Source organism: Anolis sagrei, chromosome 11, assembly GCF_037176765.1.
Source record: "Anolis sagrei isolate rAnoSag1 chromosome 11, rAnoSag1.mat, whole genome shotgun sequence".
NCBI lineage: Eukaryota > Metazoa > Chordata > Lepidosauria > Squamata > Dactyloidae > Anolis > Anolis sagrei.
The window spans coordinates 32,946,474-32,970,162 of record NC_090031.1 but is presented as its reverse complement, the minus strand read 5'-3'; the positions used below and the strand labels follow the sequence as shown (position 1 = coordinate 32,970,162).

The window sequence follows — 23,689 nt, the reverse complement described above, 5'->3', positions numbered from 1 at the left end:
GTTGATTTCCAGAAGACGAGGGTAGATTTGCAGAAGATGAGAGTTGATTTCCAGGAGATGAGGGTAGATTTCCATAAGATGAAATTTCCAAAAGACGAGCGTTGATTTCCAGAAGATGAGTGTTGATTTTCAGAAAATGAGGGTAGGTTTGCAGAAGATGAGGACAGTTTTGCAAAAGACGAATGTTCATTTCCAAAAGACAAGTGTTGATTTCCAGAAGACGAGGGTAGATTTCCAAAAGACGGGTGTTGATTTCCAGAAGATGAGGGTTGATTTCGTAAAGACGAGGGTAGGTTTCTAGAAGACAAGGGTTGATTTCCAAAAGATGAGTGTTGATTTCCAGAAGACGAGGGTTGACTTCCAGAAGACGAGGGTAGATTTCCAAAAGATGGGTGTTGATTTCCAGAAGACGAGGATAGATTTGCAGAAGACGAGGGTTTGTTTTCCAAAAGTCGAGTGTTGATTTCCAGAAAACGAGTGTAGATTTCCAAAAGACGAAGGTAGATTTCTAGAAGTCGAGGGTAGATTTCTAAAAGACGAGTGTTGATTTCCAGGAGACGAGGGTTGATTTCCAGAAGAGGAGGGTAGATTTCCTAAAGACGAGTGTTGATTTCCAGAAGACGAGGGTAGATTTGCAGAAGACAAGGGTAGATTTCCAAAAGATGAGGATAGATTTCCAATAGACAAGGGTTGATTTCCATTAAATGAGGGTAGAATTACAGAAGACGAGTGTAGATTTCCAAAAGATAGGGGTAGATTTCCAGGAGACGAGGGTAGATTTCCAGGAGACGAGCGTTGATTTCCGGAAGATGAGGATCGATTTCTGAAAGACGAGGGTTGATTTCCAAATGATTTCCAATTGACAAGATGAGAGTTGGGTTCCAAAAAACGAGGGTAAATTACCAATAGAGGAGAGTTGATTACCGAAGGGGTGTGAAGCAAAATACTAAAAAGAGTCCTTGTCTTTTTCCCCATTCTGCCCTCCAAAATGTGGAGATTATTGTTTCTTTTTTTTTAATTATTGCATTCCCGACCAAACCGAAGGTAGGTATTTCTCTCCCTCCGCACGTTCACTTCTACAGATCAGCCTGTTCAAAAGCACCGTAGTTTGATTAAATGTTATTTTCCCCCTTTCTCTTATTCTATCTCTTTCGCTTTCTCTCGCTCTTCTTTTCTCTCTCCTCTCTTCCTGTTCTCTCTTCTAACGCTTGTCTCTTTTTGGTGGCTCTGTAAAATTTTGAATTGTATTTTTTTTTAATTTTTACAATTAGCTACAAAGTCATGCTTCTCTTCTTCTACTACTACTACTACTACTACTTTTTTACCCCCGTGTAATTTTTTTAATTGGTTTTATTATTATTATTTTTGTCCAAGGAAATATATCCTCGTTCTGTTGTAGAATGCATTTCTGTGTGTTTCTCAGCTCTTCAATCTTTGTGTTTGTGTCCATAAATTGTATAATTATGTCCAACTGATTTGATTTCCTCTGTGTGGTTTTAGTATCCTTATTATTATTATTATTATTATTTAATAATAGTCTGCTCATGAAACAGGCCCTCTATCCAAGCATTGCTCAATGAAAGGAGTGTCCGTACGGTGGAAACAAAACTAACCTTCCCTTTTGGTTTCATATGGGTTTGGAGATTGTAGATTTTGCAGAAAGCGGGAGGAAAGATTGATAAAGTAGTCTCCAATGTTTTTCCAATTCTGAAATGTTGACGCTCGCAAAGAAATTCCGTATTTTTCTCCATGTTGAAAACATTGTCTGGATAATTCCTCATATCTGAACTGTTGACGTAGTTGGATTTAATTTCCCCAGGAAGCATATATAATAATAGTATAATAATGTACTTTATTTATATTCCACTCCCTAAAGGGACTTAGAGTAGATTATTGGGCCAGGCTGTAGCACAGCTGGTTAATCATCAGGTAATCACTAGTTGCAATAGATCACTGCCAACTGGAAGCTGACAAGTTCAGGAGTTGGATTGAGCACCTGACTGTTAAGCTTAGCATACTGTCTACCTAAGCAGTTCAAAAACAGCTGAGATATGAGTAGAGAAATTAGGAACCGCTTAAAGCGGGGAGGTAATTTACGACACCATAAAAATGCCGGTGGTCAAAGAGCAAGAAGGAAATACGATCCAATGAATTGGCGTCATAGTGGATGAAGTAATAACCTCCAGGCATTAGTCACAGAAGTGGAAATGCAAAAAAATTACTTCTGTCTGTATGTATGTGTGTCTAGAAAACGGCATTGAATGATTATTATTTATTTATTTACATTTATATGTCGCCGTTCTCATACCGAAGGGTACAACTTATAAGATAAATATACATATAATATATATTATTAAAAAGAAGGTAAAGGTAGTCCCCTGACATTAAGTATTAAATATTAAATAAAAATATATATTATTAGCATAGTACAATAACAGTATTAAATATTACTATATTGTATTATACCATTATATTGTAATATTATTAGCAATATTACATGTAATATAAATATATAATTATAATATCATATTAGTATTAGGATTATTATATTGCATTACATCATACTATTATAAATATATTATATTACACTATGTTCGCTAGCAGTTTCTGGTGGAAGGATGACTTTAATGCTATTGGGTGAGGAAGGCAGTCGAAATTAAACCATTTCATAGAATCATAGAATCAAAGAGTTGGAAGAGACCTCATGGGCCATCCAGTCCAACCCCCTGCCAAGAAGCAGGAATATTGCATTCAAATCACCCCTGACAGATGGCCATCCAGCCTCTGTTTAAAAGCTTCCAAAGAAGGAGCCTCCACCACACTCCGGGGCAGAGAGTTCCACTGCTGAACGGCTCTCACAGTCAGGAAGTTCTTCCTCATGTTAACATTCTTAGTTCAATTAAAATCCCTTAATGTTGTCATAACTATGTATTATTATTATTATTATTATTATTATTTCCCTCTATCTCCCCGAGGGGACTCAGAGTGGATTACAGAACACATATACAGTAGACATTCAATGCCATTATACAATTAACGAAGACAGATGTGCATAAACAAAGGTAAAGGCTTCCCATTTTTTCCATCTCTGGCATCTGGAGGCTGTGCTCAACTCCGGCCACTTGGAGGTGCTATTGTTCTATTTTCCATGCTATGGACCTTGATTTCCATGGATGCTTTCCGGCATGTCTTCATGGGCACCTTTTTACCTCCCCGTCAAAGCAGTACCTATTGATCTACTCACATTACTGTTTACGAACTTCTTGGTAAGCAGAAGCTAGGGCTGACGGCAGGAGCTCACCCCGACTCGCAGCTTGAACTACCAACCGGAAGTTGGCAAGATATTCTGCAGCTGGTGGTTTAACTCACTGTGCTAACCGTGGCCCCTAAATTGTATGTAATCATATGGCCACTAAAGCTTCCCTACTTTTGCTAGAGGATATTCCCTAGAAAGGTGGTCTCTCTGCAAACATGGAGGACAACCGTAAGCTGAAGAAACAAGGGAAGATCATGGTGAGCGGCTTCTCTGTTATGTCCAAGTGGCTCAGAAAGAAATAGGAAAGCCACAAAGGGCCAAGGAGGAATACCATGATAGTCAGTGTCGTGAATCGATTCCCTGCCTTCAACGGAGCCATCCATGGTGCTGAACCCAGTTAGATGTAACCTCCAGCACCATGGAGAGCTCCTAAAGCTTGGCATAGATTCATTGCCCAAGTGACATGGGAGCAACCGACTGTCGCTCTTTTCATGGTCCTTCCCAAGATAGTTTCTAAACTCACTTCTTCAACCGTTCCGTTGTCAGCGTTCCCTTCCAATCACCATTTTGTTCATGTCATTTCCACTTTCCAGTAGGCCTCCTCCATGGATTCAGGTTCCAAATCTGGGGCTAGTCTGAATTAAAGTCAATGGACAACAGTGTTGATGTGCCATTCAGCAGTCACTTCAATCTGTTTCCTTGAGTTGGGGTTAGCCGTAGGATTGTGGACTACGAATCCTGGGACGAACAAGCCGTAATGGCTAACGGCTGGTAGATGTTAGGATCTGTCAACCTGGTTGTCATGCAAATCTCCCCGTCAGAAGGAATCCTCCCAATTGTTCCTCTCCTGATCCAGAAAGTGGCTTTTCCTAACAGTATTCTTTCAGGCAGTGAGATTTTTTTGTGCTGTTTCCCTTGACATTTCAACATCCCTTATTCTGCTCCCCAAAAAGATGGCATAGAACACACTCTCATTTTCTACACAGAAAAACAGGTTTTCTGCATGGAAAAATATTTTTGCCAGTGGAAGAAATGCGTTTGTTGTGCAGAAAACGCTTTTTTTGAAGTGTAGGAAACAGATTTTCTGCACATAAAACAGGTTTCCTGTGCAGAAAAACACTTTTGTCAATGTAAAAAACACATTTGATGTGCAGGAATGCCTTTTTTCCAGTGCAGGAAACACATTTTCTGCACATAAAATGGCTTTCCTGTGCAGAAAAACACATTTGTCAGTGTAGAAAACACATTTGATGTGCAGGAATGCCTTTTTTCCAGTGCAGGAAACACATTTTCTGCACATCAAATGAGTTTCCTGTGCAGAGAAACACTTGCCAGTGTAAAAAACACATTTGATGTGCCCAAAATGCCTTTTTTTCCAGTGCAGGAAACACATTTTCTGCACATAAAACAGGTTTCCTGTGCAGAAAAACACTTTTGTCAGTGTAGAAGACATATTTTTGTTCATAAAAGACCCATCCCAAACACATTTCTCTATGGAACAATTCTTCTACAACTTTTCCCCACTTTTATTAACTGGTGACCTCACTTGGCAGTATGTCCATACAATGAAATGGGATCAACTAGTCCCATTGAAGTCCTAGAATTCCCTGTTGTGCTTCCGGTTAATTTTACCACGAGTTCCCCATTCTGGGCCATAACATCTTCCCAGAACAAAGGATTTTAGTACAGTTTAATTTCTTTCTTGGAAGGGGAAGTCAGTTTTGAAGAAGGTCCCTTAAAAAAGCTAAAAAAATATCCAAATGACATGGTTTTCTGGAATAGCGGGAATCCTAGATGGAAGTGAATCCTTTTCCTTCAGTACTTATTCTGCCTGGAAGATTCATAGGATTTTTTTCCTTGCTGAAAAGGCCCTTTTATGTGCAGAAAACCAGTTTCTTGTGCTGAAAATGAAGAAAAAAACATTTTCTGCCAAAGGGTGGGAGAAACACCTTGCCAAACTTGTGTGTTCTTCCTTTGGTTCCTTTCTCCATTCTCTGGCATTGTTGGTCAACTATGTCCCAGTCTGAGGAAATGCAGGAGGAGATGTCCTTGTCTTCTTTTTCGAAGCCCTTGACCACCATGGTTGGATAAATATAGACACGTAAGGCATAGACGAGGCTTCCTCACACTGTGGTCCTCCAGATCCCAGAATCCCCAACTATTGAACAAACTGGAAATAGGGGTTTCCGGGGAGTTGGAGACACCAATGGCTGGATGGTTGCAGGTTGCGGATGGGATTCCTGAGACTTCAGGCCAGGCCTGCATAACCAGTGGCTCCCCAAGCGCTCCCCAAAACTCCCAAGCACTCCCCAAACTTATCCCTCAGTTGGGGTGATTCCACCATAAATATAGCTGAGTGCTAGAAGCAAATTTCATAACCAGCAGAAACTTACGTGTGATGATCCAGGATAAGCTTCTAGAGTCACAACGTTAGGTTCAAAATATTTATGGAAGTCAAAAGAAATCCATTCTAGATAGAAAAAGTCTTGCTAGCTTACTAAATTTCATCTTATAAGAAGTAAAAAGGGTAAAAAGTCAAAAAATCCAAGCAGTTACATTTTGCCTAGAAAGAGGCAAAATGCGTCCGCAATAGAAGGGGGAAAAAAGCAGAGAGAGCAACAAGAGATTGCATTGCTACACCTTCACAGAGATATGATAGTGGCAAGCAAGAAGAGTAAAGACGAAGGAATGTGGGGGGAGGAACCCCTCATCCTAATCCTATCTCTAGTCTAGCTCCTCATTGAGAACTAGAGACTTGATGACACAAGAGACTTGTGCAGTCCGGGGATGAAACCCAACACAACCAGAATCTAGGAACGAAGAGATCAAATGCAATAGGTTTGTTTTGGTTTGAGCAAAGCTATTGGGCGTGGAACAGGGAAATAATGTCACACGTCCAAGATGCAACTCGGACTTTTTATAGTTAAACCAATGAGACGTTTTCATTCTGATACCGTGGTGTCAAGCGTTGGGGGAGATTTTGAGAACCATTGCTTTCCTCGCATCTCAGCCCCGTTCTGTTATGAATCGGATCTTTCCCACCAATGTCATTGTATCCCAAAAGACGTTTCCAGGGAGGGGGTGTATTGTCCCGACTGCAACCCAAGTCCGGGGCTGGGTAGATAGCGGAAATGATATTTTTCAACCCAAATATACTGATTTCCTTTTGTTTTCTTATTCATGCTGAAGCCTCCGTAGGGTGTCTCTCTGGTAGGTATCTGTGTCTGTAGACGGATTGCTAACTTGCTTCAGGTGGACTCGGGTGGAGGGCTGTTTGGAAAAGGGCAACCTGGCCGTCGGTTGAGCCCCGGGGCCATCGCTTCACTAACAGGGACCCCCACAGCATGTCCTTTGTGTCCCTTCCTACGTGGCTCACGGTCAACCAGAATGCAGAATTTCAATGTGTCTCTTTGTCGGTCCTTTCCCACAGGAAGATTGTGTGGAAAATTAAGCCTCCCATCGATACGTTGCATGGATAGGTAGACGGGATTTGAACGATCTAAACATGACAAAGCACAGGGTTCGGGGTAAACCACCCATCCCAAAGCATTTTAGTCTCTCTGGTCCCAGTTGTGGCCAGGGATCTCCATGTTGGGAGATCTCCATGTTGGGAGTACTTGGGAGGTCGCCCTAAAATGGGTTTCTAAGGGTGGGCCTTCTGTATCGGATCAGGGTTTCTTCATCATTGGGATGGAACTCTTCAAAGGGTTGAACCATGTCCTCCAGATACGTTCAGGGTCTTGGAGAGCTCCAGAAGAAGGCTGAGATAACACCAAGGTTATCTCCAAACCCAAATTCCTCAGTTGGATATTTTGGGGGGGGGAATCATGGTCCAAAAATTAACCTGTCCCCATTCCATTTGAGGGTTCAGAGAAGGATGGAAAAGCAAGGCGAGAAAAACCCAACCTAGAGAGGGAAAGTTTGAAGGCTCTAGGAATATATCTTCTCTAGACAATTGTGAGTTCGATAGCGCTGCCGTCTTCGAACATTTCAACCAACTCTACAAGAGAGGACTTCATCCCCATACTGAGCGCACCTGCGGAGCTGAATCTGTGCTCCCAACACAGCTTAGAACAGAATGCTGTTGGTGCAATTTCTCAGCCATCTTTAGACTAAACTGGGATAAACTGGTCCTGTCAAACCAACCAGTCATACGACATGTTCGGATTCAGCCAATGACTCGTCTTCACAGTTTTCCAATGAAAACACAAAAGTGCAGAAACTTTTCGAAGGCCTTGTAGACATACCGCTTTCGATGGCAGTCCCCGAGTTACAAACATCCAACTTACAAACGACTCCTAGTTAGGAACGGAGTTGAGACAACAGGAAGAGACGGGGATCTTCCCCTTGGGAGGGAAATCCACTCCTGGAAGAGTTATTACCATGGGAGAAAGGGGTCTCCACTGAGAGCTATTGTCTCCTAAATGGCAAAAGTCTAGTTCTCGGAGACTGTAAAAATAGATTGGGACCATTCGGGCAACCTTTGTGATGATAAACCCAATAGCCACCCCTTGGTGCCCAATTCTGGATTATGGTTATGATTGAACAGACTAGTCCGTCTAGTCTGGACGCACTAGAAACCTGGTGTTCGCTTTCCGAAACCGTTTGTATGCTTTGTCCGGTTGGAGAGAAGACGTGTCCAACCCTCTCCGAACCAGAACGAATACTGAAACTGAATTGCAATAGCCCAGAGTGCATGGAGGACGAACTGGGAATCTACAATCCCTATAATAAGGATTATGGGAGTTGTAGTTCCCGGGCGGCAACGTTGCATTGCTCAGAGGGGCAGGTTGGGGGAGATGTTTTTCGTTTTCAGTCGTGTTGTGCTTCTCGAAATACGACATTTTCATGCCATCTTTCCGCCTTTTTCCCCCGCATCCGGAGTAAAAGTGGGGAGAGAGCCAGGAACGATATGATCAATATTGATTCCTTTGACAGTTTTATAAGGTTTTCTAGACCAGATGAAAACCATTCGGGAGGCATTCGGGAACCATTCGGGAAAGGGAGAATTTTCAGGATAATGGCCAAACTTTGGGGGAAATCTTCAGGATGAGGAATATCAGGTGGATCTCAGCAGGTTGTGCGCACCTTCAGACCGTCAATCCCTCCCTATCCTTCTAACCCAATGGAACCCGTTCCCGGGCTGAGAAATTACGTATTTTTCCCGCCCCGATTTGCTCGGAAAGACACGACTTTCTCCTCCTTTTCCTTCCCGCAATTATTGGTCGCAAAGGCTCTAAGGCAGCGAGGGTGGTTTTGGTTTTTTTATTTCTCTTTTTTCTCTTTCTCTCTCTCTCTCTTTCCTTCTCTCTTTCTTTCTCTCTTTCTCTCTCTCTCTCTCTTGCATTTTTGTCAATCTAATGATTCACTTATATTGCCCAACTTTTCCCTTCTCTTCATACCTTACCTACTAAAGGAGGAAATGCCACTTTCTTGGTAAGTGGATATTAAATAGGAGGGACTTTTAAAAACAAAAAAAAGTGGAAATTTAACCGAAAGCGGAAAAAAAAGATATATATACAATGAACTTTTTTTATAATTTAAGAAAGAGGAATAGAATGCTGGTGGACTTCTCTGCACAAAAGTCAAGACCCAGGACGAGTTCAGAACCTTTTAGTTTTTCTGTTCTTTTCGTTTTCCCCCTGGTACTAATGACATTGGTGGAGTTTCCTTTTGATTTCTCCTTCTGTTTATTCGTTGACATAAATTTTTTTTGCATTTTTCCCGACTTTCCACCCCTTTGTCCCTTTTCCCGGTCCTCCATAGCACCTCTTCCCTCTCCTCACGATTTCATTTTCCCGTTTTCTTTCGGATGGCTTGCCTCTCTTTCCATCCCAAACACACAAAGAAGTTGCTTTTCCCATTTCAATCAGAAGGGAGAAAGGAAATTGGGTCCCAAGTGGATTCGTCCCTTAAACTCATTAGTGGGTCTTCTATATCAAATCGGCTCTCAATTTACTTCTACATTGGGGTGGAACACTCCTTTCCTCCAAATAGATTAAGTTCCTTGGAGAGATACAGTCATTGTCACGACTAGACTTGTGCATGGAACTTGTTTCCTCCGTTTCCTCCATTTTCTTCTATACTTTTGGGAGCTCATAACGGTAAGGGCTACCCGGTACGAAAACCCACCTGACACATAAGCAAGCAGGAGCAGATCTCAGCCCCTCCTCTGTTTTTCGGCATCACAGTTTAATCTTTTTTATTAATCCCTCAGCAAAGATTATACTTGTGAGCGGAGTTCATTTCCTCTGTTTTCTTCGATACTTTGGGAGCTCGTAACGGTAAGGGCTACCTGGTACAAAAACCCGCCCGACACAAAAGCAAGCGGGAGCAGATCTCTCCTTTGCTTTTTGGCATTACAGTTTAATCTTTTTTATTAATCCCTCAGCAAACAAAAAGACTAGACTTGTGAGCGGAGTTCATTTCCTCCGTTTATTCGATACTTCGGGAGCTCGTAACGGTAAGGGCTACCCGTTACAAAAACCAGCCTGACACAAAAGCAAGCAGGAGCAGATCTCAGCTCTTCCTCTGCTTTTCAGCATCACAGTTTAATCTTTTTAATTAATCCCTCAGCAAAGATTATACTTGTAAGCGGAGTTTGTTTCCTCCGTTTTCTTCGATACGTCGGGAAATTGTAATAGTAAGGGTCCTCCCAGTACGAAAACCTGCCTGACACAAAAGCAAGCAGGAGCAGATCTCAGCTCCTCCTCTGCTTTTCAGCATCACAGTTTAATCTTTTTTATTAATCCCTCAGCAAACAAAAAGACTAGACTTGTGCACGGAGTTTGTTTTCTCCGTTTCCTTCAGTACTTCGGGAGCTCGTAACGGTAAGGATCCTCCCGGTACAAAAACCCGCCTGACACAAAAGCAAGCAGGAGCAGATCTCAGCTCCTCCTCTGCTTTTCGGCATCACAGTTTAATCTTTTTTATGAATCCCTCAGCAAACAAAAAGACTAGACTTGTGCATGGAGTTTGTTTCCTCCGTTTCCTTCAGTAATTTGGGAGCTCATAACAGTAAGGATCCTCCCGGTACGAAAACCCGTCTGACACAAAAGCATGAGGGAGCAGATCTCAGCTCCTCCTCTGCTTTTCGACATCACAGTTTAATCTTTTTTATTAATCCCTCAGCAAACAAAAAGATTAGACTTGTGCACAGAATTTGTTTCCTCAGTTTCCTTCGGTACCTTTGGTACTTCCGGAGCACATAACAGTAAAGGCCTCCCGGTAGAAAAACCCACCCGACACAAAAGCAAGCGGGAGCAGATCTCTCCTCTGCTTTTTGGCATCACAGTTTAATCTTTTTTTATAAATCCCCCAGCAAAGTAAAAGAAAACCGTCATTCCCTGAAGACTCCTACCCTTCCAAGAGGCCATCGCTCTTCCTTACCTAAAGCATTGCCATGGCTTGACCTCAAAGGGGAGCATCAAATACCCTCTTTTTATCAGGCTTTCATTTAGGGAAGGGGCATCTCTCCCACGATAAATCACTCCCCCAGTTTATGTTTTCAGGGATTATATTTTTTCCCATCCCTGTGTCCATGGAGGGTATGTCCCAAGACTTCCTGTGGATGTGGCAATAGCAAATGTCCTAGGAGGAAAATTAAAATAGCATATTCAGTACTCAGGAGATGACATCGATAACCCAGGAACAAAAATTGTATTATTGTTATTGTTGTTGTTATTATTATTATTATTATTATTATTATATCAATGATATAATTTAATGATATAATAATAATAATAATAATTATAAACAAACTCTCATATACCATCCCTAAAGCAACATATTTGTGCATCAGCTGTGCTCACACGGCTACAATCCACCCGCAGCAGGAAATAGGTCATTAAACCCTATTTCTGCTTTCTCCCATCCCATAATACCTCCCTACTCTTTGCCCTCTTTCCCCTTTCAGTCCTCTTCAATAATATCATTTGAGAGCTATCTATTTGGGAAATCATCCCACATACATACACACGCATACAACAAATATGTCATCAACGTATAAGATTATTTTTTATACATTTTTGTGGGGGGTGAGGTGGGAAACACTGCTATGATTCCTACCATCCTTCCTGGCCCAGGTTCAAACTCTCCCACCCTTCCCTATTTATTTATTTGTTTATTTATTTTGTTTTCCTTTTGGTTGTTTTTGTTGTTTTTGTTTTGTTTGGTCCCTCTTCCTTTTTTTCCGTTCTGCATGCCGGAGATTTGCATGAGCTGCGTTGTTTAAGGACGAGAGGAACGAGAGAGATTGAGATTGAGAGAGAGAGAGAGAGGTGCAGAGTAGACTTTTTCTGTGTAGCCTGCCTAATTTTGATCATTGTGCATTGCTGTTTGTGATTGGCAGCTTTCCTCGGTGGAGCCGGGGAAGGGATCGCCGCTTAAAAACCTCCCGTCTCCTTCTGTCTTTCTTTCTTTGTTTCCCTCCCCTTCCTTCCATCCTTCCTTCCTTCTCGCCCGTCCCGTTTTGTCTTTCGTCCGGCAGAAATCGGGTTCCGTTTCACCCCACTCGGGAAGGGCCCACCTCAAGCCAGACGTCCCCTCGCCTCACTCCAAAGGGGCCAAACACAGGCCCAAAACCACGCGGCGGTCCGTGTCTCCCGGACGGGGCTCCGCCACAGAGAAGCGCTTCCGCCGGCGCCGGGCTCGGTCTGCCTCGGCCCACAAGCACAAGGGACACGACCGGGCCAAGGGCTTGTCACCCCGTTCCTTCACGGGGTACAGCAGTGACTCCGAGGGCTCCGCCTGCTCACATCCCACCGGGACCGAAAAGAACCACGGGGTGCATCTGAAAACGTAAGCGGGTGGGGAAGGAGTACGACCTTAAGCGCAACCTGGTGCAGGTGCCCCTTGGGAAGCTCCTGGGCAGCAAGTCTCGGCATCCTTGGCCCAGCCTGGCTAACTCCAAGACTCTTCTAGTTTCACCCATTCCCAGAATCCTCCATTTGGTTAATCCCTTCATTCAATTGGGCCAACTCCCAGATTCCTTTGGTCTCGCCAACTTTGAGTATCCTCCATTTGGCCAATCCCTTCATTCAATTGGGCGAACTCCCAGAATCCTTTGGTCTCGCCAACTCCCAGAATTCTCCATTTGGCCAATCTCTGTATTCAACAGGGCCAACTCCCAGATTCCTTTGGTCTCGCCAACTCCCAGAATCCTCCATTCGGCCAAGCCCTTCATTTCACTAGACCAACTCCCAGGTTCCTTTGGTCTTGCCAACTCCCAGAATCCTCAATTCGGCCAATCCCTTCATTTCGCTAGACCAACTCCCAGATTCCTTTCGTCTCACCAACTCCCAGAATCCTCCATTTGGCCAATCCCTTCATTTCACCAGACCAACTCCCAGATTCCTTTGGTCTCGCCAACTCCCAGAATCCTCCATTCGGCCAAGCCCTTCATTTCACTAGACCAACTCCCAGGTTCCTTTGGTCTCGCTACCTCCCAGAATCCTCCATTCGGCCAATCCCTTAATTTCACTAGACCAACTCCCAGATTCCTTTGGTCTCGCCAACTCCCAGAATCCTCCATTCGGCCAAGCCCTTCATTTCACTAGACCAACTCCCAGGTTCCTTTGGTCTCGCCAACTCCCAGAATCCTCAATTCGGCCAATCCCTTCATTTCGCTAGACCAACTCCCAGATTCCTTTCATCTCACCAACTCCCAGAATCCTCCATTTGGCCAATCCCTTCATTTCACCAGACCAACTCCCAGATTCCTTTGGTCTCGCCAACTCCCAGAATTCTCCATTTGGCCAATCTCTGTATTCAACAGGGCCAACTCCCAGATTCCTTTGGTCTCGCCAACTCCCAGAATCCTCCATTTGGCCAATCCCTTCATTTCACCAGACCAACTCCCAGATTCCTTTGGTCTCGCCAACTCCCAGAATCCTCCATTCGGCCAAGCCCTTCATTTCACTAGACCAACTCCCAGATTCCTTTGGTCTCGCCAACTCCCAGAATCCTCCATTCGGCCAATCTCTGCATTCAACTGGACCAACTCCCAGATTCCTTTGGTCTCGCCAACTTTGAGTATCCTCCATTTGGCCAATCCCTTCATTCAATTGGGCCAACTCCCAGAATCCTTTGGTCTCACCAACTCCCAGAATCCTCCATTCGGCCAATCCCTTCATTTCACTAGACCAACTTCCAGATTCCTTTGGTCTCGCCAACTCCCAGAATGCTCCATTCGGCCAATCCCTGCATTAACTGGGCCAACTCCCAGAATCCTTTGCTCCCACCAACTCCCTGAATCCTCCACTGCAGGCATAGTGAACTCTGCAGATTGCAGTGAATCAAAATAAACACTAGCACCTCTCTCTTGGCTTTGACCGTGCCTGCCCCACCAAACCCATTATCCATAATCTCAGTGGAGGGAAGACTTTAGTTCTCCTTAATGGCATTAAGAAAGTAGCTGTTAGCTGGGAGGGGGTGTGTCTGGGATTTGTAGCACCTCCCCAGAAAAGGTTCTTTGCGCTTTGCCATCTCCTCTGACTTTTTGCCTTGCTCTTTGTTGCAGAGTCAAAGAGAAGCACCAGCGGGGAAGGCCCCACAGCAGTTCTCCGGCCCCGGCCCCCAAACACTCCTCCCGACACAATGCGGAGCGGAGGAAGAGCCTGTCACGGAGCAGCTCCTGGAGCTCAAGCCGCTCCCTCTCCAAGTCCCGGTCCCGGTCCCGAGAGAAGCGATCGGCGCGCAGCAGGACGCGGTCGGGATCGCAGAAGAAGATAACCGGCAGCAGGTGTGAGAATTGTAATGCCGTGTTCTGCCACTAGAGGGGGGCCCTGGCTAGTTCCAAAGCAGACCCGCACAACTTGGAAGCAGGAAGGGACCACAATTAAAATCATTTACACTCCTTGGGGCCACATTCACTTTCCGAGTTAAAGTACGATTCATGATTGAAGTATTGGGCAAATAAACCAGATTCTTAAAAAAATAAAATTCAATTAATATCAATTAATTAAATCAGATGAGATCGGGCATGTTCACCGTGTTTCGAGTGCAACTAAACAAGTGTCTACCCCGTTTCCTCAAAAATAAGACAGAGTCTTATGTTAATTTTAGCTCCAAAATAGACATTCAGACTTATTTTCAGCAAATGTCTTGTTTTTCCAAATTGATTTATCTATGAACTATAACTAGGGCTTATTTTTTGAAGTAGGGCTTATATTTTGAGCATTCTCAAAAATCCTGAAAAATCATGCTAGATCTTATTTTCGCGGAAGGTCTGGTATTCAAGGAAACGGGATTAATCCATCCCACTACGGATTACTCTGTTCACTTCGGATTATTACGTCCGCTCCGGATTGTTACATCCACTTTGGATTATTCTGCCCACTTTAGATTATTCTGCCCACTCTGGATTATTCCATCCAGATTAATCCATCCACTCCTGATTATTCTGTTCAGTCCGTATTATTCCATTCACTCCAGAATATTCGGTTCACTCCAATTATTCTGTCCAAACCAGAATATTCCATTCACTCCGGAATATTCCGTTCACCCCGGATTAGTCCATTCACCCCGGATTAGTCCGTTCACTCTGGATTATTCCATCCACTCCTGATTATTCTGTTCAGCATGTATTATTCCATTCACGCCGGAATACTCCGTTCACTCTGGAATATTCTGTTCACCCCGGATTATTCCGTTCACTCTGGATTATTCCATCCACTCCAGATTAATCCATTCACTCCTGATTATTCTGTTCAGCATGCATTATTCCGTTCACGCCAGAATACTCCATTCACTCTGGATTATTCTGTCCATTCCAGATTATTCCGTCCGGATTATTCTGTTCACTCCGGATTATTCCATCCACTCCAGATTAATCTGTCCACTCCAGATTAAAAGCCCAATGGAATCATTGAGTTGGAAAAGACCTCCCAAAAAGACCCTCCAGGCCCAGATTAGATGGACCTCCTCACAGACCCATGACTACCTGGTTCTTCCATTAGTCCAGCTTCATAACTAACTCTGACAACAACGTTTTGGCATTGCTTTGTTTCCCTTTGAATCTAGAGAGAAAGATCCGGAGCCACGGACACGGCACAGCGATACAGAGCCCAGCCGCGCCCGGCGTCGTTCGCGGAGCTACTCTCCGATCCGGAAACGACGGCGCGACTCTCCCAGCTTCATGGAGCCCAGAAGAATCACCAGGTGAACATCTAGAGGGTTTCCTGGTCCATAGAAGACATTGTTTACTGTTGATGGCCAGGGCCCTATGACAACTTTGATGTTGTTAGGTTCCTCCAAGTTGACCTAGGCTAGGATTTCCTTATCAAGATTCACTCAGTCTTTGTCTCAGGTGAGTGAGACTTGCCCAAGTATGGATTCAAACTCTGGTCTCCCAGAATCCTAGTTGGTCAATAGAACAACTAAACCACGGTGGCCCCTATTCTTACCATCTTAGAGAGACATAAACAGTCTTATTCTGGGACTATCCTAGACCTTTAAAACTGCCGCTGCATCCCTATTTTTGTCCCGAAAAGTTACTCTGTGAGATCTGGAATTCGTACCAATCTCTCGGTTTCCAGTCCTGCCTTTTCCCCACACTTCATGCACACTTTCTTGGGAAATGGCCGAAATTGAGACAAGAGCTCTCCTGGGCTACGAGCAGAGTCCTATTCCAATGTGTCTCCCATGTTACATCTCAAATCTCTCCTTTTCCATCCAGTTCCAAGGTCCGCCATGGAGAAACGCCCCAAAGAGCGCCGTAGCCGGAAAGGTTGGGTTACTCCGGTAACCCTTACGGCTTTCCACCTGGACCCTGATGTCTCCTTGAACCCGCCGCTCTGTGAGACCTTACTTGTCTCGGCTGTTTGTCTCTCACTCTCTTCCTTGCTCTGTTGGTCTCACTAACAATTATTATTATTACTAGCATATATATACTTTCAATTTCCTTATGGGTGCCTTAATTATCTCCCCTATTTATCTACACACGTTACTGTTTTCGAAACTGCTAAATAGGCAGAAGCTGGGCTGAAGGCCAGGAGCTAACTCTGACCTGTCAACCTTTTGGTTGGTAAGATTTAAAGCAGCTGACGGTTAACCTGCTGTGCTAAAGCCCATTTTACGTGGTGTTATTTGGCAAATCTACGGAGAGACCCTGGGCTACGTCATTTAAATTTTAAGTGAGATCTCCAAGTTGACTTATGGTCGTAACGCACCTCATACAAAACCCACCCAGTTGCCTGAGAATGGCCTTTAAGGGATGTATGTTTCCCTTAAAGCATGTGACGACTGGGCATGATGGGATTCATAGTCCATGGCCAAAGAGAATGCTCAATGGAGGGGAGAGAGGTTAGTCTCTTACTAAAACCACATTGGGCATATAGGGAGTTGACAAGAACTAAGAGAAAAAGGAATGAGGAAAATGAGCCGAAAAAACACACCACATTTAAATGGGATCATTTCTGAAGTGCATCAGCTTGAATATTAACGGTTTAGCTTCAAATAATAAAAGGACACGATTAAGAAGATCTATTGAAAGAAATAATTTTGGTTGTATAATGTTACATGAAACACATAGATCAAGGAAAGACCCAGAAAAATTACTAAATTTGCCAGGATGGAGTATAGTGGCAGAGGCTAGAGCGAATAATAAAACAAAAGGAGTTGCCATCTGGATGAAAAATAATCTAGAGGTGGTACAATATGATTTGGTGGTGGATACTAAAGGTAGATGAGTAATTTTTAAAGGATAATGTAATATAAATGGGTTCCTGAATAAGTACATACAACAAAAATACCACTTATATATAGAGTAAACAATAATAGAATTCAACAAACAGTTATATAGACATGTTGTACTGTTCAATTTCACAATGATGTCAAACAATATTGTGTAAATTTTGGTACAGTCTCTTTAAAATAATATCAACGTCGTATCTTCTTATGTGGAGTAGCTTATAGATCAGCCGTCCACGACCGGTTTCGGCCTACTTCAGGCCTTCTTCTAGTGGACTGAAATTAATGTATAAATCAATATTTTGCTCCAGTTGCATACATATAGAACATCTTATACTAAAATGTACTCAAAGAAATTTGTTAAGTCTTCACACTTGTTATTACAACAATATTTGTTGAACATATCCATTAAACACCATAAGTTACAACACATTTAAGTACTTACAACGTTATACACTTGAGAATTTGTTCTCCTCAGGAGATACAGATTTTTGGCTCAGTGGTATCTACATCAAAGGAACGAAATGTGGCTATGAGTGTTTGAAAATAAAGACATTGATATTATTTTAAAGAGACTGTACCAAAATTTACACAATATTGTTTGACATCACTGTGAAATTGAACAGTACGACATGTCTATATAACTGTTTGTTGAATTCTATTATTGTTTACGCTATATATAAGTGGTATTTTTGTTGTATGTAATTTTTAAAGGAGAAATTTATGGGGTAAAAATTACAATTCTGAATATATACGTGCCTAATAAAGGTCAAAAAAGATACATAGAAAAGATATTTAGAAAGCTGGAGGGAATATATGAAGGAGAAGTAATTGTTGCAGGTGATTTCAATATGGACTTGATACAGAATAAGAGTAGTATTTTAAATAAATGGAAATTGAAGGACTCTTTCAAAGAGGTAAACATACAACCAAAACCAACATATTTTTCAGGAAGACATAAAAAGTTTACTCGTATAGACTATATATTAATCAAAGACTCCAATCAATCCAAGATATTAAAAGTTGATACCGGGCAGATAGAAATATCAGATCATGCACCAGTACAAATAGCAATACGATTAATAGAGGAAAAATCTCAATATAAATGGAGATACAGCGATTCAATACTGAAACAAGAAAAAGATAGGGAAATTAAATATTACTTTCAAGTGAACCGAAAGTCAGCAAAAGAAGGAATTATATGGGATACAATGAAAGCATTTGTAAGAGGTTTATTAATATAAAAAAAGAAATATTCAAAAAGAAAATAAGAAATTTAGAACGGAATACAATATATAAGCAATTGGAAGAGAAATATAAGGAGTTACAGAATAGATATGATAAAAAAAACATGGCCGAGGAGAATGGAAGTCACAGCCCAAGACGTGCCGCACCGCTAACGCCTAACGTTCTGTTTTTCCAGCAGCACTAACTTTCCGGTGCCTGAACCAAAACATCGGCGCTGTTTGCTAACTCTTTTCTTGCTCCGTTCTTCTAGCCGGCTAATCCAGGACTAACCAATGGGGTTCCCGTGGCGTTTGAACATACCCCACATTCTGTCCGTTTAACGTGTATTTTTACATCCCAACGATCTGGTGTGTGGGGATTAATAATGCAATTGGTGTGTAGCAAACACTGCAATGCTTTGTGAGAAATATCAGAATGGTACATGAGAACCGGGCACTAACCCTAATAATTGGTCATCAATCAAACCATAATACAGTGTTCCCTCGCTACTTCGCGGACTCGCTGTTTCGCGGGTTTTTACCTCCTGGCAACAATGGAGTGTGGAAGGGGGTTTCACCCTCGGGAGAGAGGCAGCCAATCATAAAAAAGAGAGAGAGAAAGGAGATACAAAGCAGTATGTAAATCACAGCCTAGCCTTATAGCCCCTCCCATATGTATAGTCCCTACCTTGCGGATTTTCACTTTTCGCGGGTGGTCCTGGAACGTAACACCCGCAATAAGTGAGGGAACACTGTACGTTCAAATTCTCCATTCACTTAATGCATTTGGGGTTTTGGACTCAAAGCAGAGCTTTCCAAACTTTTCACGTTGACGACATACCTTTTAGAGAAGTATTGTTTTCGGACACAATATTGTTTTGGTTTTACGAGCAAACCAAACCCTTATTAGACATAGGGACGCTTAAGTGAACTGTCATAACAAAAATGTATGGGGACATAGCATATTAGCTCATGGAAACCTTTCATTCCTATTTTTAAATATATATAATTTGTAAGATAACATGCATTGCCAAGATTTTCTCATAATGTTTGTGTGACGTGCCTATGCACTCAACTTGCCATGACCTTGGAAAGCTCTGATTTGAATATTTGGGGCTATAATAAAGTTGGGAAACGTTGAGCTTGCAGGCATTTTGGCTTCCAACACCCGCAGGGCCATGCCGAAGGGTCATGGGTGCTGCAGTACAAATGTGGGGGAATCATGGGAGTTGTCGCCCAAAATTGCCGAGGAGTAGAGGTGTGCAAAATGGCAAAAATCCATTCTGTTTTCAAATCGAATTATGGGAGCCCCTTCTCCCTCCGTTCTGTTTTCTGGACAAGTAGGAGGAAGCTGTTCAGATTCGTAATTTGGCACCCTGTATTCCATTTTTGTTTTGGTAAGATTCAGTCTGTTGGCACCAAAGGGGAAACTTTAGATCAGTGGTTCTCAACCTTGGGGTTGCGGCCCCTTTGGGGGTTGAACGACTCTTTCACAGGGGTCACCTAAGAGTCTTAGGAACCAAGACACCACTTTTTCCCACCCCTTCCCTTCCCAGAGGCTTCTTCTTTTTCAGAGGGAGGTGGTGATGTCACTCAACCTCACCCCTTCTGCCATTTTAGGAGGAAGAGATGGTAGCGACAGAGGTGAGGTTTGGAGCCAAGAGGGAGGTGGAGGAGGAGGTGGTGTTGGAAGAGGTGGTGAGGAGGAGGAGGTGATGGAGGAGGAGGAGGAGGTGGAGGTGGAGGAGGTAGTGGTGGTGGAGGAGGAGGTGGAGGTGTTGGTGGTGTTGGAAGAGGTGGTGAGGAGGAGGAGGTGGAGGAGGTGGAGGTGGAGGAGGTAGTGGTGGAGGAGGAGGAGGTGGAGGAGAAGGAGGTGGTGGAGGAGGAGATGGTAGAGGAGGAGGTGGAGGAGGAGGAGGTGGTGGAGGAGGTGGAGGTGAAGGAGGAGGAGGTAGAGGAGGAGGAAGTGGAGGTGTTGGAGGAAGCGGAGGTGGTGGAGGAGGATTAGCAGGTAGAGTAGGAGGTGGAGGTGGAGGAGGTGAAGAAGGAGGAGGAGGTAAAGGAGGAGGAGGTGGTGGAGGTGGAGGAGGTGAAGGTAGAGGAGGAGGAGGTGTTGGAGCAGGAGGAGGAGGTGGAGCAGGAGGAGGTGGTGGAGAAGGAGGAAGAGGTGGAGCAGGAGGAGGAAGTGGAGCAGGAGGAGGTGGTGGAGGTGGTGGTGGAGGAGGAAGAGGTGGAGGAGGAGGCGGAGGAGGAGGTGAAAAGGGAGAAGGAGATAGAGGGGCCTAGGGAAGGGAGGCTTGGGGTAAGAGGAGGGCTTAGAGGGGGGAGTGGCCCCTCCATGGCTGAATCCAACAGAGAAATACAAGTAACAATGAAAATACATTCTGCATACAAGGTATTTACATTAGGATTCATAACAGCAACAAAATTACAGTTACGAAGTAGCAATGAAAATAATTAAATGGTTGGGGGTCACCACAACATGAGGAATTGTATTAAAAAGTCACGGTATTAGAAAGGTTGAGAACCACTGCTTTAGAGGCTCATTTCTCCATTTTTACGGCTGTCAGATGAAACCTGGCTACATTTGTAGGACACATGAACAACCATAGGTCCCCCAAGTTTCCTCCAAGTGAAGGAGTTTTGTTGTCCATAGATGTCCTCCCGAATGACTCACCGGCACGTCCTTATGGGCACCTTTTTATTACCAACTCTCTTAAAGCGGTACCTATTTATTTACTCACAAATGTGGTGAATGTCGTTTCCCAATTTGGCGACACTTTTGTCCAGTTCTTTCATCGAGACCAAACCCCGCCTCGGTCCCACCCCCTCCCAGCTCTCAAAGGGGCAACGTTCCCCAAAATCGCTGGCGGCCATGATAGTAATGGGATTTCTCTCTCGCCCGCAGTGCCCGCAAGCGCCCGATCCCGTACTACCGGCCCAGCCCGTCCTCTTCCAGCTCGCTGACCAGCTACTCCTACAGCAGGAGCCGGAGCCGCAGCTACGACAGCTACAGCAGCAGCCGCAGCCGGACTCGAACCCCGAGCCGCAGCCCGAGCTACAACAGCCGGAGCAGCTCCGAGAGCGCCGGGTTTTGACAGGCGGCCACTCGTCCTCCGGCCCGCAACGGCGCCCTCCCGACCCTGTCGCCACCAGCATCCAGGCATGGCCGACTCCTCAGCTCCGCAACCAGTGCTGGGTTGGACTCTTGACTGTTGCCTACGTAGACGACCTCTTCGTTGTTCCAGAGACACCAGATACATTCCCCTGGGTAGCCGGTCAAACCGTTATCTTTGGGACCTCGTCATTGGTAGGGAAATAAACCGGGGGAAAGACAACACAAAGCGTAACTTCGGAAGCGGACATGACGGCTGGGTCTGGATTCCAGCTTTTTCCTCGCAGATTGCTCCGATAGACCTGGCAGAGTCCCGTCCTCTCGTTTCTCCTCCTCCGTCTCTTCCTCCTCCTCTATTTCTTCTTCTTCTTTCTTGCTTTCTTCTCTGCTTTGTACAAGGTTGAAAACTCATTTCTACCAACGACAAAGGTAGGGAAGGGTGAAGTACGGGATGAAGAAATCTTTTGCCTTCCGAACAAATGGACGAAACTCAACTCCGCTCGCTAAGTTAGGAAAATGGGAGAGGAGAAAGGGAGAAAGAGGAGGTTACTTGTTTGTTTACTTATTTATATATTTATTTATTTATGTATTTATTTATTTATTTATGTTCCTCTTTTCCCCCCCTTCTCTGTTTCTTTTTCCTCCCCAAACAAACGTAGCTCACAGAACTCTACTTTCAGCTTCAGAGGAGGCTGACCAACCATGTTTATTGTCATTGTTTTGATCTATCGACTGGGCTTGTTTTGATATATATCCTCCCCCCGGATGATTGTACTTAAACTTATTTTCAGGGCTGGGGGTGGGGGGTGTCTGGAAAGAAGGGGAAGAACATTCTGGAAGGATACAGTTCAGAGATAGGCATCTCAAGTGGAGACAATTGGGGAGGGGGGAATCCAGGAAGGTCGGAGGAGGAGGAAGAGAAGAAGAACGTGCAAATAGGGACATTGCGATCTAGGAGGAACCCACAAAGCATCTCTGGAACCGTATTGCTGACAGAAACCGGTTCACTCTGGAAATATAGACTCTGGTGAAAGCCGTACAGTCTCAAGTGACTTTGGAGAACTTTGTGGGATTCGGGGAAAGCTTTCACCAGTCGGGTGAGAAGATCCGAAGCAACGTTGGATGCCCAAAAGCGTCCTGTTCCTGCAAGGCTTCAAAACGAGCCACGAGTGGGATGTAGCAGCTTGAAAGGCTGCATCTGTCGGGGTCTAGTGTCCAAATGGAGGAAAGTAATATAGCCATGGCTTGAGATATATGACTGAAGACGAGCCAAGATTGGGATGCAGCAGCTCAGAAGGTCCATGCAATTCCAGGCTGCATCCATCGGAGTCTAAATGGAGGAAAGTAATATTGTCAAAGGCTTTCATGGCCAGAATCACTGGTTTGTTGTGTGTTTTCAGGGCTGTATGGCCTAGTTCCAGAAGAATTCTCTCCTGATGTTTCACCTGCATCTGTGACAGGCATCCTCAGAGGTTGTGAGGTCCTCACAACCTCTGAGGATGCCTGCCATAGATGAGCCATAGACCTCACAAGATGCAGGAGAAACATCAGGAGAGAATGCTTCTGGAACATGGCCATGCAGCCCAGAAAACACACAACAAACCAATATAGCTATAGCTTGACGATAATAATATACCTAGCGAAAAGGGCCAATGCAATTCTAGGCTGCATCAGTAAGGATTGAGTGTCCAGATACTCTGTAGACGAGGATACAGTGGAGCCATTGATTCGAATGGCACCGGAATATGAGGACAAATGGAGCCATGGATTTGAATGGCACCGGAATATGAGGACAGTCTCAATTCTTGGAGGTTTTTAAGCAGAGGCTGGATGGCCATCTGTCCGGAGGGATCAAACGGTGTCGTTTGTGGTAGAAGGGGGTTGGACTGGATGGCCTTTGGGGGCCTCTCCCATCAGGGACATTTCTTTCAGTCTTCCGAGCATTTGTTTATTCGTCGCCGTCTCTGCAAATGATAGCCAGTCGGAACAACAACAACGTTCTCTCTCTCTCTATCTATCTATCTCTCCTTCTTTTATTTCTCTCTCCTTTCTTCCGGCCGCGACTTCAGTTGTAGATTCCCATGAGCTGATTCAATTATAATAAAATATACAAGATCGATCGATTGTAATGGGATCTTTGTCGGGGCCGTGTCCTCTGTTTTTGGTGAGACACTCTGTCACTACGTTTGAAAACAGGGCGGTTGGATCGAATGTCCCATGACTGACAGGTCGGAAAGTACACATAGCTACAAAGGATAGACTGGATGGCCTTTGGGGTCCCTTCTAATCCATCTCAGTCTTGCTTTTTTGAAGGAAAATTAGAGTCCCGGCCAAGAATGTTCCCGCAGAGCCTGGACCTTCAGAAGGATGATGACCTCAGAGAAGAGGCAGCCGGTCCCTTTG

The 23,689-nt window shown here is 44.2% G+C and overlaps 1 protein-coding gene across 3 annotated transcripts in view; it reads left to right on the top strand.

Moving 5' to 3' along the window:
- Positions 1–21,353, top strand: part of SRRM3 (serine/arginine repetitive matrix 3) — an 84,831-nt gene extending 63,478 nt beyond the window's left edge. For all 3 annotated transcript variants that reach the window (XM_067472165.1, XM_067472167.1, XM_067472166.1), the window contains exons 13-16: positions 11,745–12,055; positions 13,776–13,997; positions 15,278–15,415; positions 21,080–21,353. In XM_067472165.1, coding sequence (XP_067328266.1) covers positions 11,745–12,055; positions 13,776–13,997; positions 15,278–15,415; positions 21,080–21,269 — 861 coding nt within the window. In that variant the 3' untranslated portion in view covers positions 21,270–21,353. The remainder of the gene's footprint in view (positions 1–11,744; positions 12,056–13,775; positions 13,998–15,277; positions 15,416–21,079) is intronic.
- The last annotated feature ends 2,336 nt before the right edge of the window (positions 21,354–23,689 follow it).